The sequence below is a fragment of the Phoxinus phoxinus genome, assembly GCF_949152265.1.
Source record: "Phoxinus phoxinus genome assembly, chromosome: 20".
Classification (NCBI taxonomy): domain Eukaryota; kingdom Metazoa; phylum Chordata; class Actinopteri; order Cypriniformes; family Leuciscidae; genus Phoxinus; species Phoxinus phoxinus.
In genome coordinates this window covers 24,832,788-24,849,163 of record NC_136895.1, presented here as the reverse complement: position 1 = coordinate 24,849,163, position 16,376 = coordinate 24,832,788, and the positions used below count along the sequence as shown (strand labels likewise).

Sequence of the window (16,376 nt, the reverse complement as noted above, 5' to 3'; positions counted from 1 at the left end):
TGTTTTTCCTGCAGATGCAGAATATCCAAAATCCTGCAACAATCATCAGAGATCCAGCAGAGATCAACACTATCAGAGACACTGCGAGTAGGGGGTTTGAAGGCTCTATGAAGAGGTTGTAATGACAAAGAGAAACAGACAATAATGTACAGTAAGTTAATGTATCAGGTCAGTAAATACACACATATATCATCAGTGCTGTGGTACCTGCACATGTGTGGCAGAGTGTGTTGATGTCCAGATGTGTGGTCTGGTTGCTGATGGGATTGTTCAGCACACAGCTGTAGGTGTTTTTATCCTGATATTCCACCTCCAGAGGTAGAGAGAGACTGATGCTGAGATCACACACACTGATGCTGGACAATACACTGATTCCTGCGTACCAGGAGAGACTCGCATCACTCACATTCAACACTGATGAACACACCAGTGAACAATTTGATGATGATGATGATGAAGAACATTGTGAAGAGTTACGGATGATGACAGGAACAGGGAGACGAGCTGGAAAATGAGAGAATAAACAAAAATATAGATACAAATCAACAATATTTTGTGTAGTGCGTTGATAGTCAATGAGTGATTCTGTCATCTTAAATTATGAAATTATTAAACAGTTAAATAAATATTCTGGGTATAAGTTAAGCTCAATATAGAGCATGCATTTGTGTTACAATGAACAATCCCTTTAATAAAACAACAATTTGTGAAGGACAGGATGAATGATCTCTACTCACCATAGACAGAAACACTGAATGTTTTTGACGATCGTTTCGCTCCATTTATCAGTAGTTGATAAACTCCAGTATGTTCAGTTGTGGTGTGTGTGATGGTCAGAGATCCAGTTTGATCGTCCAGCTTCAGTCTGTCTCTGAATCTCCCATCAGGAACATCAGATGTGGGGAAGATTTGGTTATTTCTTAAGATTTTAGCTATGAGAGAGTTTTCAGCTCCAAATGCCCACAGTATGTCTTCATCTTCAGGTATTTCAGTAACATCAGTGTTTAGAGTGACAGAATCTCCCTCCATCACTGACACTGAATCACCAAACACACCTGGAGAACATGAAGAGGAACAGAGTAAAACTCCTGTTAGTTTACAAAGCTTGAAATCAGTTCTAGTTTATAACATTTAAATGTGAACTGAAAACCATCGTAATGATACAAAAGAAGTTACAAGTTTATAATAAATATATTTCTAGGGAGGATTTGCAAGCTGCCAGAAATATTTATATTCACGGTAACAATTTCCGTTATTTTTCATAACTTGTTAAATTTTCATCACTATTCCAGGTCTAGAAATCACATTTTAAGTTTCTGATCACAAGCAGAGACCTGTATCCAAAGTTGGTAGATCCCACAATAATTATTCATCAAATAAAAGTAGATGAAAATAAGAAAATGCAGCTTTATTACCCTTAAACGGAGAATAAATTAAGTAGAAATGTTTTTATAACTCACCAATTAGGTTCCACCAACTCAAACCGAACAAAACAAGCGTGTGAAACATTTTCTTCAATAGTTTAGTGAAAAGTCTGATAAACTTTTTGCTGAAACACGTTCATCTAGTACGTGAATACTCCTCCCCCGACAGAATCTGACGACCTTCCTCACACACACACACACACACACACACACACACACACACACACACACACACACACACACACACACACACACACACACACACACACACACACACACACACACACACACACACACACACACACACACACACACACACACACACACACACACACACACACACACACACACACACACACACACACACACACACAATGCTCTTCTGGCACTCATTAAGGCTTCAATTGTTCTTTAACTGTAGTAAACATTCTTCATTGTTATCATTTAACATTTATAGTTTTTGAAAGGCAGTTCTCAGAATGGAAAAAACTAATTTAAACCAAATGAAAAGCATCTGGCATCTCACAGTAGCATTTCACTGAGGTTCATCTTCCGAGTCAAACTGAAAGCTGCTGTGGTCGGTTTTCATCAGAAATATGGTTTGATCTGTTGGACAAACAGCATTTAGGTGAGAGTGGGCATTCAGAGTGTGTTTAGTGTGTAGGTGAAGAGTTGCTTCTCGCTTTATGAACTGCTTTGTGTGACTCTTTAATCTAAGGAAATATTAAACCAAGATGAGAAACTTTGTCTGACACAGAGGGAGAAAAACAAAAACATTATGATGATATTTAACTGCCACTCAAATGTTTATTTTGTAAAAGTCATCTCTTTTTAAGACGTTGATACTTTACAGTATATCCAGGTAGTAAAATAAAACATGAACAAGGTTAATGACGACATCACTAGAGTGCCAGTGCTATTTTGAATATACTTGGAATTAATAGTTTGCATGAATAGTTTATTATTTATTGTATGTTGACAATGTATATGGGGATGGACAACATCAAGTGTTCAACCTGTTAAAGACACACTATGCAGTTTCCGTTTTTCTCAAACAGCGACCCCTAGAGTACTTGTATTTATCGTTACTGTCGTAAATACCACTCACGTTTTCTTTTCCTTGACTATTCCGACCGCGCTTTCTTCCTCGACTCTGCCATGATTCACGTCTGAAATGTGTGTTAGTGTCTTCCATAGAGGCTGCTTCATATGTTGTTTATGTATGTGACCTCAAATCTTGCATAGTGTGCCTTTAATGTTTTGAAGGATAATAGAGAGCCATTGTTTGTTTTAAATTATTTCTTCATTGTGTAATTTTTCATATTATAGCACATGTTAGATCTTACCTGTCTGAGCCAGTGCTTTGGGGGTGGGCTCTGGTTGTGCGAATAGGCAGAACGTACCATTTTTCAAGTTGGAGAGAGACATGAGTGCTATGATGTGTTACGTGTTTGATGTTTGTGGTTGTATGTTGTGCTTGTTTGTATCATGATGATTGCATGTCAGAAATTAGTTTTTGAATGTTACTTATATTATTTATGTGACAATGTTCTGCTGTTGAATGCAGTGGTGTGTGTGTGTGTGGATGCAGTGATGAGTGTCACGGCCCACTAGTGTTAAGCTTGTGTATTTAAACCATTGTCTGTGTTTGGGGGAGAGGTTGCATTGCATCCTGTATAAGGTGCAAACGTTTGAATATGTCTGAGGTGAGACATGCAGATATTTGTGTGTGTGTGTTTTTAGCACTAGTATATGTTGTATCAAGTTTGTATTTTTTGTTGTTTTGGGTACTTTTTGTGAAATGCAGCGTGTCAAATAAATTACAATCGGCATTAGGAAAACTACTCCTTTGTACTGAGCCTTCCTAAACTTCTCCCAGGCCTCTCGACAACACACTACATGACAGGGTCCCAGAGTGGGATGCGTGATTTTAAGTGAAAATTAGTCAACACCTCACATATGAACATAAATATGAAAATATGAACATATCATAGCAGTCCTCAGGTCTTTACACTGACTTCCAGTTACATTTAGGATTGATTTTAAAGTATTATTACTGGTATATAAATCACTCAATGGCCTCAGATCGCAATTCATTGCAGATATGCTCACTGAATATAAACTCAACAGATCACTCGGATCATTGGGATCACATCAACTACAAATACCAAGGGTTCACGAAGATGCTTTTAGCTATTATGCCTGCCATAACTCGCACCAGCTAGAAGAGATCAGGGCAGCGGCCCAAATCAGATAGGCTATATAGTATATATAAATAAACTTGCCTGCTACAATTTTACTGTAGTAACAATAATAACTGTTGCTATTTACCATTGTATTTTTTGCTGTTGTTGTAAGAACAGCATCACACATACCGTTGTTTGAACTTGATATGATTTGCCCAGTAGCCTATTTAATTTAAACATTGAGTATACTAAAAGCAGTATGCATAGTGTACTACTGGAGCGCCATCTAGTGTTCTAACCAGCAATGTTTTAGAATAGCCTTTACTTTCATCCAATTATGACTACATGAAAAGAAAAGTAAAAGCTTTGAAAACTGATTAGATATTGTGTTCATATTGTTAATGAATGAGTTGAACAGCCAGTTAGCTTGGCTCAGCCTGTCTGACAGACATATCTGGCTGGATGAAGGACCAGCACCTTCAACTAAACCTTGCGAAGACAGGGGCACTTGTGGTGCCATGTCAAAGAGGCACAAAATCTCTTTCTCGGACCTTTACCGTGACTGTTCCCCGCTGGAGGAATGATCTACATAACTCAACCAGAGCTGCTGAGTCCGTAGCCATTTTCAAAAAACTGCTATTTATTTTAAAAATAAAAAAAACTTCACGTGTTCTGCGTTAGATTAAACTGAGAAGGGTATAGCACTTGCATTTTGTTGTCCTACTGTTAGTGTAACTGCTTCTATTGTTCTCATTTGTATGTCACTTTGGATAAAAGCGTCTGCTAAATGAATAAATGTAAATGTAGCTTGAGTAAAGGTCAAAGGTTGAATCCTAAAATATTAAAGACCAAAGTTTAGTTCATCAGTGCAATGTAGAGATACACAATGATCAATCTACACATGATTTAGTGTTAGTTTAGCTCAGTTATTTCTGATAAAAAGAACTCGAAAATCATGACAAATTCACAGATTTCAGCCGTTAGTTAATCAGACCAGTTTTAATGGCATTTATCACATGAACATACACTCTTTCAAGCTCATTTCCATTGTAAGAAAATAATGTTCATATAGGCATACCTTTTTCCTGAGCTAATGAATTATTAAAAACAAAGACACAATCGGAAGATGTTCTGCTCTGAACAAGGCACACCGTTGCTGTCTCTTACTGAGGCGGTGTTGCAGGATTTTGACATGATCCCCACAGAAGTTTCTTTTCTTATAGGCTAACATTTACATAAAAATCAGCACCATGATGACATTTATAAAACCTGTTATCTGAACGTGAACAGATTTGATAACCAAAACAGAAGAAATGTAATGTTTAAAGGTCTTCATCCTCACATGCATGAAATGACACCAAATTAAAAGAAAGAATTCAGAATGCGGCAATAGTATAGTTATATCATATCATACTAATCAGATCAGAACCTCATAAATATCATGCTTTTTTCTTTTCTTTTTTTAACCATTTATTAAACTTAACATTTCAACTTAATTCCAACAAGGGACCTAATAATGATCAGTCATATCTGAAGATATTTGTTCACCATAGTGTGGAAATTGAGCTATAACATGATTTACACTGAAGTATTGACAGAAAAGTATGTAGAGAGCTCATGCATCACAGTTTGATGGCGTCTGTGACAATGCCCGTCTTATTTCAGTAAAAACAGGCAGTTCAATTAGTTATAAAAATATTAAAAACAGACAGGACAAAAAAACTAATGACAAACCACATAAGTGCATTAATAGGTATTATAGTGCAAATGACAAGAAACTTGAGTTAATCGCCCACAGCTGGTGACTGAACACTTTAGTAGCCGAAGTAAAACATTTATACTGAATAACGTCAAGCACTTATAATTATATTGCTGGTAATGTGCTGCGTTGTTCCTCGCATTACTGATATATGGGTTGTCTTTTTTTGTAGCAGTGTTTGCGCAATTTTGGCTATATCTTTTATGTTAAAAATTATATTAAATATGCTGACCCCTTTACAACTGCAAATGTCTCGAAAGAAAAAATACTGTATGTTTTTATCTTTTAAAAATAACTTTATTAAAAAAAGCTGCCACATACAATTGAAAGGAAGCAAACAAAAAAACACAATTAAGGGAAAGAGATAAACATAACACTAATGCTCAATGTGTAAAGTACAGGCACAAATTAAATACATTCACAGCGGGTGTATTGCACAGTAACATTGGATGTAAACAGTCACATGTACATACATTCATGTAAACAGGCACCCGTGGATGGCGAAATGTGCTTTGTTGCTGAAGGCACTGAAATATTGCACAAAAGTAGCAGCATAAGGAATAACAGCATATGTGATTGAGTCAGTCCAACAGCCAGCATATCTGTGTCGTTAATGTGAGTTAAGTATTGTAACAGACTGTGGAAATAAGCTAAGTCTGGCAGTCTTGCACTGCACGCTACCATTGTGTTTATCTGAGCGCAGAAGGGTGAACAGAGGATAGTCACTGATTATTTCACAGTAAATACATATGAGGTATCGATATTAAAGGAATGTAGACCAATGTTTTTCCATATTGCATTGTGTTATTAGCCGATTGAGGCAGAGGTCTGTTTGAAGTTTTTTTTTTTCAGTCAAGTACGAAGTTTGTGCAAGAAGTATAAATTGTTATTGATGTTTGACCAGTGTAGATAAATCTCCACGTAATACTAGCTTAGGACACACTCAGTTTTGATTCATGTGTATGTCTTTTATTTGTAGACTTTAGGTGTATAAATAGCCCTAATGTTTCTTGTCAAGCTTTGTTCCCTAGGGGTGAGTGTTATATTTTAGGTTCATGTTTAAGTCAAGTTGTCAGGTCAGTGTTTATTTTGTTCATATTTTGGTTAATAAAAGACATAGTAGGATACGATTTGATAGTAATAGGCTGTAGTTTAATACATTGTTAATGTTGTAGTGATGCCAATGTTATTTTTGTAACCAAGATCCATTTTTAAAGATTGGTCTATGAATGGTAGAGCTTTAATACCTAGTAGTGTCGTAAATGTATCTTCTCTGTTTAGTCAAATCGAATTTAGGTTATGGGTCGAGTGATAGATATATTAGTTGCTGAGAAAGAAAATAAAAAAATGAAGGGGTTCCAGATCCTCCTTATTGCTTTTTGCTTCTGCAAGTTGGATATAGTTTTATACAAGGCTTCTTATTGCACTATCCAGAGAGGAGAACCAACCTGGGGGTTGAATCACAGGAATCATGAAAAAAAGGTAATTAAGTTTTGCGGGAAATGTTCATGTTAATGAATGTCATTCTACAGTTTTTACGAAAAAAAAGTCAGTTTGATCTATCAGTCAAGGTTTTTTTTTTTTTTCTTGTAAGAGAGGTAAACAGGGTATCTCAGATTTTGTGCAAAATGAGTAGCCAGACACCCTGCTAAAACAGTTAATGAGTTTGTGTATTGATGGGAAGAAAGATGCATTTGTAATATATAAAAGTATGTCATCTGCATATGAGCTTATTTTATGGCAGTATGCATATGATTAAATCCCAGAGATACTAAAGGATTGCCTAATTGCCGCTGCCAGTATTTCAGTAGCTAATAAAGTGCAAATACAATAGAAGGCAACAGGCATCCTTGAGTACCTTTGAGATGATTTTATTAACGGAGGCTACAGGGGATTTATAGAGTATTTTCATCCAGTTGGTGTTTTAAAACCAAAATGACAGTGTGGGCAAGAGAAATTAACACTTCACCCCGTCTAATGCTTGTTTTTCATCTACGAATAGTATTAAGAACTGTGGTTTGTCTTCAGGCATGGAGTTATTATAAAAAGTAATAAATCAACCTTATTCTGAACTATAACTCCCTTTAATAAATCCAGTTAATTATATAAATAATACATTTTATTTGTAATGCGCCTTTCTCAAACTCAAAGTGCTTCAGAGTTAAAATTTCCTATTAACTTATTCACCCACACATCATCCAAGATGTTCATGTCTTTCTTCAGTGGAAAAAAATTAGGGTTTTTGAGGAAAACATTCCAGGATTTCTCTCCATATAGTGACTTCAATGGGGTCCAACGGGTTGAAGGTTCAAATGTCAGTGTCAATGCAGCTACAAAGGCTCTACACGATCTTAGCCGAGGAATAAGGGTCTTATCAAGCGAAACGATCTGCCATTAAAAAAAAAAAGATACATATATATATATTTTTTTTTATGACAGATGCTTTGGCTAAATAAGACCCTTATTCCTCGGCTGGGATCGTGTAGAGCCTTTGTAGCTGCATTGACACTGACATTTGGACCTTCAACCCGTTGGACCCCATTGAAGTCACTATATGGAGAAAAATCCTGGAATGTTTTGAACATAAGTTTGAGTTTGAGTAAATTATCAGGAAATTTTCATTCTGAAGTGAACTAATCCTTTAAGGCATGGATTACAGCTAATAGTTGACCCTATTCAGTTATGAAACGTTATGTGCTGAATCATACTGAATCAAGTGGCAATAAGGGGTTATTTTTGTTGTGAAAATAACAGTTTGAAAAAAAAAAACGACTTTATGTAATAGTAATGATATGCTGGCTGTTTTCTTCACATTAGACACATGAAACAAGCTAGCTAGCAATGTAAATATGGCAGTAAAGGTGCTCTAAGCGGCGTCAAGTATTTTTAGGACAATTTTTTTTTTTGTCACATATAGCAAACATCTCCTCACTATCCGCTAGCTGTCTGTTCCCTGAGAACACGGTGAAAAAAAATGTGGTTTCTGTAAACAGCCCAGGCAGCAATGACCATCAGACAAGAAATAACCACAGCAGCAGCACATATTCCTGCTACAGCACCTGCAGACAGACCTGAACCTGGAACAGCTAGAGACAGACAGACAGACAGTCATTGTTACTAGAGAGTAGTGTTGTATTGATTTAAAGTTGGAAGTTCTACATCCAATTACAAATGTGATTGATATGAGACAAGACTGAGACTATCAAAGAATGGTGTGGGTAATATGCATTACTTATAATATATTATATTATAACATTATGTCAAAGCTCTCCTCTTGAATTGATTTCAAATGAATTTGAAAATGAAATACATAGAATTATACTCACCGATGACAGAAACCATGAAGCTCTTTGCAATGGTAATGCTGCTGCAGTTTACCAGTAGTTTATATTCTCCAGAGTCTTCAGTTCTGGTGTGTGTGATGGTCAGAGATCCAGTCTGATGATCCAGCTTCAGTCTGTCTCTGAATCTCTCTTTACACTGAACATCTGTACAGATCTTACTCTGATCTCCAGTGATTTCAGCGATGAGAATGTCATTAAAATGCCACGTCATCACATTGTTTGTGCTTTTTGTTTCACCAGGATCTAAAGTAACAGATTCTCCCTCCTTCACGGACTTACTCTTCATTTCATCTCGTTCAGCAGCAGGAACTCCTGAAACACACACCAACAGATGCTGGAGGATCTTTTGCTGAAAAACCATCTACACAACATGAGAGAGCTGTGAACATGAACATGATTGCACAAGCATTTCTTGACTTTAAATCTGACAAGCAACATTTATCCAACTTTCATGATTATGAACACATTTTACACTCTTGTTTTACATTAAATATTTATCTAAGATAACCTATTCTCTTATAGAAGAGATTGTTTTGTATAAGAAACTGCCCGTATTCCCAGAGCACAACTGCAAAACTAACAGATCACCACTGGTAATGATTCAGTTTTAAATAACACTGAACTAAATTTGTAGTTAAATCTTGTTTTTTTTTTTTTATTTAGAAAAATAATTAAGAAATTATCTGCATGATGTATGTGAATTAATATACAGGTAGCCTAAAGGAAAAAAAACTAAACACATTTATGATGCGATTTTACATTGTCTTTTAAACAACGACTCACCATGAACAGCAACACTGAAGATCTTTTCACTGTCGCTGATGTGTAGTTTATATTCTCCAGAGTCTGTGCTTGTGATGTTTGTGATGGTCAGAGATCCAGTCTGATGATCCAGCTTCAGTCGGTCTCTGAATCTCTCATCTCCATCTTTACACTGAACATCTGTACAGATGTAATCTCCATTTCTTTTAGCAATGCGAGTGTCCTTGAAATACCATGAGTTTTGACCTTGGTTTGTTTCAACACCAGTGTTTAGAGTGACTGAATCTCCCTCCATCACAAACACTGACACACTGTCAGTATCAACACATGATGCACCTGAAGAAGAAATCAACAGTGAACTGTAAGTTAAAATACTAAACAGGAAAACGCTGTGAAAATATTTTTCTACCTATAATAAAGATTGTGCGTCTGGATTCATAATGTAACATGCGAACAAAAAGCAGAAGAACATCACTGATTTGCACATTCACTCATCACACAAACATACATGAGTCTCGTGGACAATCTTAACTTAATGAACATCATACAACACACATCATGATTCATTTACACACTCTTTCTTAATATATATATATTTGTGAATTCATGCAAAAAAGTATTTATGAATATTACATCCATTACCCATGAAAAATAATACATTGAGACTCATGTTTAATGTAACCTAATCTCCATTAAAGCTATAATATGCAAAAAACACTTACACAGTGTGATATATTTTCTGCAGTTGTGTACTTGCAATATCCCAAAAGTTCCCAAAGATTTTTAATTTCAGAGAAATTCAAATTTTAAATAATGACTCATCCCTGTCGTCCTTTCCCACTTGCCGCCTGTCAATGATGTAATATTCGCGTTATCCCTGGTTTCCGCTCATACTGCCATAGTGACCATGGCGACAGATGTGGATAACTGCGTTACGTCTAGCGGCACGCTCACGTTGTTGTTTCGTTCAAACATTATGGACCATGACAAGCAGACTTTGGGACAAAAGGAGAACTAAAACGAGGATCAATATCGGCGTGGCGTTTTCGAGATGCCGAGAGCTCCACGTCCGAAATGTCCTTATTCCTTTATATCCGCGGGACTCGCATGTGGCGCTGATATCCGTCTCTCATTTGCAATCGTGCCCTGCCTCACACAGTCATGATAACAACATCAATGTATTCACTCATCCATAAACATTTTTAGATTCATCGGCATGACGGCAAGTTCCATAATTCCTCTTATGCGTCATCAACATACGCCTTTGTTATTTAAAGAGGTTACCAACCCCTAGCGGCAAAAAAATAAATAAAAAAATTGTAGCTTTAATCACCAATAATCACAATAAGCTCTGAGTTTTGTTACTTTCGATAAGAAAAAAATGTCATCTTTCAAATTCTATCCATCAAGAAATTCAAACACTCATCCACAGGAATGTGTTCTTAGTCCCATCCTCTACTCCCTCTTCACCAATGACTGTTCCCCCATTCATCGTAGCAATACCACAGTTTGCTGATGATACCACCAGTGGGACTGATAACAGACAACAACGAGACAGCTGACATGGAAGATTCAGTATTTCACAGAATGGTGCTCTTAAAATAATCTTAACTTAAATATCACTAAAACCAAGGAATTGATTGTGGACTTCAGAAAAATCAAAGCACACTGAGCATTCTGCCCTCTGCATACACACGGAGGACGTCGTAGAGATCTTCAAACTTCCTGGCCTGCACATTTCGGCTGACCTCGATCGGCCTACACACATCTCTCACCAGGTAGGGAAGGCCCAACAGATAGGCCTAGGCCTACTTTACTTTCTCAGGAAGCTGAAGCATGCCGGACCTCCCACAAAATCTGCGGACCAATTTATATTGGTCAGCTAGAGAGATCATGACCTACTATTGCCCAGTGTGATTCAAAAAGTCCCAGAACAAATAGACTGAAAATAGCTTAATTATTTAGAAGTTAAATGTTTAAATCCACAATAAGCCTTCATATTAGAAAGAAGAAAGAAATGTAATAAAATTATATCTACCTACGCAGTCCAGATGCACAGATCTCACTAGTCTATCAGACACACAATATCAAAAGCAGATATCACAGCTATGGACCACTTCCACTGAACTTCGTGATGCATTTCCGTTTGGAAACAATACATATCACTTATTTCCGGTTATGTTTACTTGTGTACTGTGGTCACTGAGTTGAACAAATGCCACCTAAAATGTCAAGTCAAGTCAAGAATATTTGTATAGCGCTTTTCACAATACAGATTGTATCAAAGCAGCTTCACGGTATTAAATTAAAATAATAATAAAACGTCCATGTTTGGTAATGCTAATCAATAGTAATATTGATTGATTCCTTAAATTGAATATCCCCAACTGAGCAAGCCAAAGGCAACAGTGGCAAGGAAACGAAAAACTCCATCAGGGACCCAATGGTGACCTAAAACTCCATCAGGTGACCTAATGGAGAAAAAAAAAACCTTGGGAGAACCCAGGCTCAGTCGGGGGCCAGTTCTCCTCTGGCGGTTGTGAACTAGAGGCAGGATTTAACTAAGATTTAACTGATAAAATGTATATGAATGCCTGGCTGAAGAGATGCGTCTTTAATCTAGTTTTGAACTGGGAGAGCGAATCTGAGCAACGAACAGTATCAGGAAGGCTATTCCAGAGTTTAGGAGCTAAATGTGAAAATGCTCTCCCTACTTTGGTGGACTTAGTTATCCTAGGTACGACCAGAAGCCTCGAATTTAGTGATCTTAAAGAGCGCGATGGATTATAGGGCGATAGAAGATCCGTTAAATAGACTGGAGCTAAGCCGTTTAGGGCTTTATAAGTCAGTAACAATACCTTATAATTAATACGGAACTTTATAGGTAACCAATGTAGTGATGATAAGATCGGTGTTATATGATCATATTTTCTTGACCTAGTAAGAACTCTAGCGGCTGCATTTTGGACTAACTGTAGCTTGTTTACGGAGGATGCAGGACAACCAGCTAATAGAGCATTACAGTAATCTAGTCTCGAGGTCATGAATGCATGAACTAACTTTTCTGCATCAGAAACTGATAGCATATTACGTAGCTTAGCAATGTTTCTAAGGTGGAAAAAATGTGTCTCCAATAAGATTAAAAAAAAGTAGTTGTGCAAGTAGTCCATTGGCTTGAAATGAATGCATTTCTCTTTCTTGCTGGCTCCACCGAAACAAGCAAAAATATAAATAACCAAAACTCACCCATACGGTAAAAAAATATATTTTAAAATATATTTTCACATATATTTCAAAATATACAAAAAATGGCCAAAAAATATATTTCCTAAAATATATTTTAAAATAGGGAAATACATTTCCTAAAATATATTTTAAAATAGGGAAATATATTTCCTAAAATATATTTTATGGCCATTTTTAAAATATATTTTCAAAATATAAATATATTTAAAATCAAGAAAATACATACACATCTTGCATTTGAAGAAAAACTTTATTTCTCTATAACACATGTGAACATTTGGATAAAACTCTGAATTATGGAATCAGCAGTGAATTTCCCCGTTTTGGACACTTGACTCTTCTTGACTGCCACTGCAAGAGAAAAAAAATTACAGCTATATTTTAACTGATTGCCTTGTCAAGTACACCTCTCTGCACCACTGAAAGAAACTGATAATACAGGAAAGGTAGAGTTAGCCTTTTTTTTTTATTCTGCACTGCATTTTCACTTTTACAAATCAAGGGATATTGAAATCTCACAAAGGCAGAAACTGCAACAATCAGTTTGAAGCTCAAAAAAGTGCATCTATCCATAGTAAAAGTGCTCCACATGGCTCTGGGGGTTAATAAAGGCCTTCTAAAGCAAAGCGATCTGTTTATGTAAGAAAAATATCCCTATTTAACACGTAACTAAGTAAAATTCTAGCTTTCAGCCAAACGCAGTTTACTGTGCAGCTTATGACATCAAAAGTAGCATGGTGTAGCATTAGACTTAAGTTGAATCTGTATGTTTGTCCAGAAGCTAGTTATTTTACTTTAGGAAGTTTTAAATATTAATATTTTTCTTACACAAACGCATTGCTTTGCTTCAGAAGGCCTTTATTAAGCCACCGAAGCCATGTGGACCACTCATGGATAGATGCACTTTTTTAGAGATTAAGAAGAACACTCCATATTTGTGAGTCCACGCAAGTGGACAGAAACACAAAAATATGTATATATATATATTTTTTTTTTTATTCGTCTTTTGAATTCGGTTATTTTTCTGTTTATTACGGTGAAGCTGTTTTGAATCAATCTATAATGTATAAAGCGCTATATAAATAAAGGTGACTTGACTATGAACATTATATACTGTACCTCTGCAGACCAAAGCTTCAGGTCAGAGCCTCTCCAGGACAAGCACAGTTGTTGGGCCAGTGGGCCGGTCAGCATCTGGATAAGGATGCGTCTTGTGTTGGCAGATGGGTCGGGATCCGCTATTGTTCCAGACAGAGACAGATGGAAACAAAGACATAAGAGCAGAGAACATATCAATTCATAAATTAGACAAACAAAATCAATTAATAGTTGACGACAAATGATTAAAAAGTATTTATTCTACTTATTAAAGTGGGTCTCGTGATTATCCTCACCTTGTCGTTGCACAAACTGTCTCCACTTCCTCTACTGTAAATAAAAAGTATGTTTTATTATTACAGTAATGAATTACACATTACACAAACCTGTAGGTGGTAACAAATAAGTATATTTTGTTATAATCAACTGAATCATTGACTCAACTGGTTCCTCGAAAAACAGCACAAAAAAATTTGTTTGCAAATTAAACAGCATTAATACCAGACCAGCATATACCTCAACTCTAATGATGAACGGATAAAAGCGTTTGAATTAACAAGTTTTATCTTTAACATTAAAATCAGCAATGATTATATGAGTGACAGGCTGAGGCTGCATGGTCTAACATTAACGCAGTGTTTCCCAATGTTCCTGGAGGCACACCAAGGCCGTTTCTCAATACCAAGTACGCAAACTTCGGACTTGCGTCCTTGGTAGTTCAGACTTGCCAAGTTCGACTTAGGAGAACGAACTCCCGAGGACGAGAGGACGCAAGTCCGGTTATTCTGCAAATGGGACAGCGGCGTTCTTGATCGCGTCACTCAGCACGCTCTGGCTACTCCGGTTATCTCTTTATGAATATTTTAGGCAACAAAAACGAAATATGGTATAAAACAACACTCTGCCTCTTTTCATTAAAAAAAAAAATCTTAAACACATTAAATGGCCACACAAATGTGGTTCAGCCAACGTGTACATTGATTATCTTCACTGCATATATTTATAACAACACGAAATATAAAACGCAACCCTGCTTCTTTTTGTTTTCATTTTAAAATATGAAACATTATTGAACATTAAAACTGACATTTAAAAAACAGAGACGGGGTTGTGTCATTTTATTTTATTATACATGTACAGTGAAGAGAATGTATAATAAAATAAATATAAAAAATATCATATATATTTTAAAATATATAACTGTCAGCCTAAAATAAAATTACACAATTGACTCTTTTTGTTAAATGTCAGTTTTAATGATCTGATATCCAGTATAAAAGTATAAGTAAATAAAAATAAATAAAGCAAACAATTCAGTCAAACATAAGTCAGCTTAAAATAGCCTATAGCTCAAGTTAAATAGCCTAAAAATATAAAATTATGAAACTTCACTTTGCCCTCAGCCAAAACGAGTTGCCATGGAACAAATTATAGATTAATGAGACCAAAGATCGCCCGTTAGATATACACAAGACGAATAATATCTCATGTTTAACCGCTATAGAGACACCAGAGCCAGCGGCAAACATCAGAAGCACTAGCCGAGGTAAAGCTGTTCCAGTCGGGGTTATTGAGCGCTGAACGCCCGGTGATCGCCTGGATCTCACAACTCCGAAAACGTCAGATACATTTATCAAATAGGCGCTATCTTTATAAATAAACCACAGATTTGAGCTTTAAACAACTACATTCTCGACTGAAACTCTCTTAGAATTACATTTCGTGACACGATAACAGTAGTATTTTGATATTACGCGGGTTTTCTCCTCTGCCATTGACGCTTGCTGGTGGGACGAGATGCATTCTGGGATACCTGTCAGTCTCAAGTCTGCACAAGTCACCTCTACATGCATCCTCGGTAAAAGGGGCGGATCAAGAACACATCCGGGGATTTGAACTGGACTTGGCTAGATGTGAACTTTGAATTGGGACAGTACTTGGGCAGCGACTGATGACGTTTCACAAGTCCACAAGAACACAAGTACAGACAAGAACGCATATTGAGAAACGGCCCAAGACTTTACCAACTCTTCATAATCACACCTGAATCAACTCAGCTCGTTAGTAACGTTAGAGACTCCAAGACCAGAAATATATGGGTCCGATAAGGCCAGGGAGACATCCAAAATATAGTTAACGTTAACTTACTTTTGTGTGCCTCAAGGAGCAGGGTTAGGAAACACTGGTCTAGCTAACTGACAATTTAAAAAAATATGAAACTGTTTAAAAAAGTTTTACAAATATTAAGTTTTTGCTAAGTGTTCAAATTAAAAACAACTAGCAATGGAAATTAAAACCGTAACGCTATCTTAGATTTTACCTTAGTAAGTTAGGCTAACGTTACGCCTAGGAGATTGAGAGCAAATAAACCACACAGGGAATTCAACTAAAAAATAAAGTTTCAAAACCTTAAAAATACAACATAATATACATAGTGACAATTAACATATTCTAAATGATGACTAGAACGTAATGTATAGCTTTTACATACCTTTTTCCCTGGGAACTCTCGCTGAGTCGCTGGTAGTTGACCGTTACAGCAAAAAGAGGCGCATGC

General features: G+C 36.4%; 1 protein-coding gene across 2 annotated transcripts; it reads right to left on the bottom strand.

Annotated features, from left to right (window-relative positions):
• Positions 1–7,801: 7,801 nt before the first annotated feature.
• LOC306989003 (uncharacterized protein) lies at positions 7,802–16,376 on the bottom strand. Of its 2 annotated transcripts, none has more exons than XM_079594267.1 (4): positions 13,841–13,959; positions 9,497–9,811; positions 8,696–9,025; positions 7,802–8,455 (listed from the first exon to the last, which is right to left on the bottom strand). In XM_079594267.1, the coding sequence occupies exons 2-4, from the start codon at positions 9,768–9,770 to the stop codon at positions 8,301–8,303; spliced, it is 759 nt and encodes a 252-aa protein (XP_079450393.1). In that variant the 5' UTR covers positions 9,771–9,811; positions 13,841–13,959; the 3' UTR covers positions 7,802–8,300. The 2 variants fall into 2 exon arrangements, 1 of the variants encoding a protein (XP_079450393.1); XR_013795545.1 differs by lacking the exons at positions 7,802–8,455; positions 8,696–9,025; positions 9,497–9,811 and adding exons at positions 13,108–13,150; positions 14,116–14,149; positions 16,311–16,376.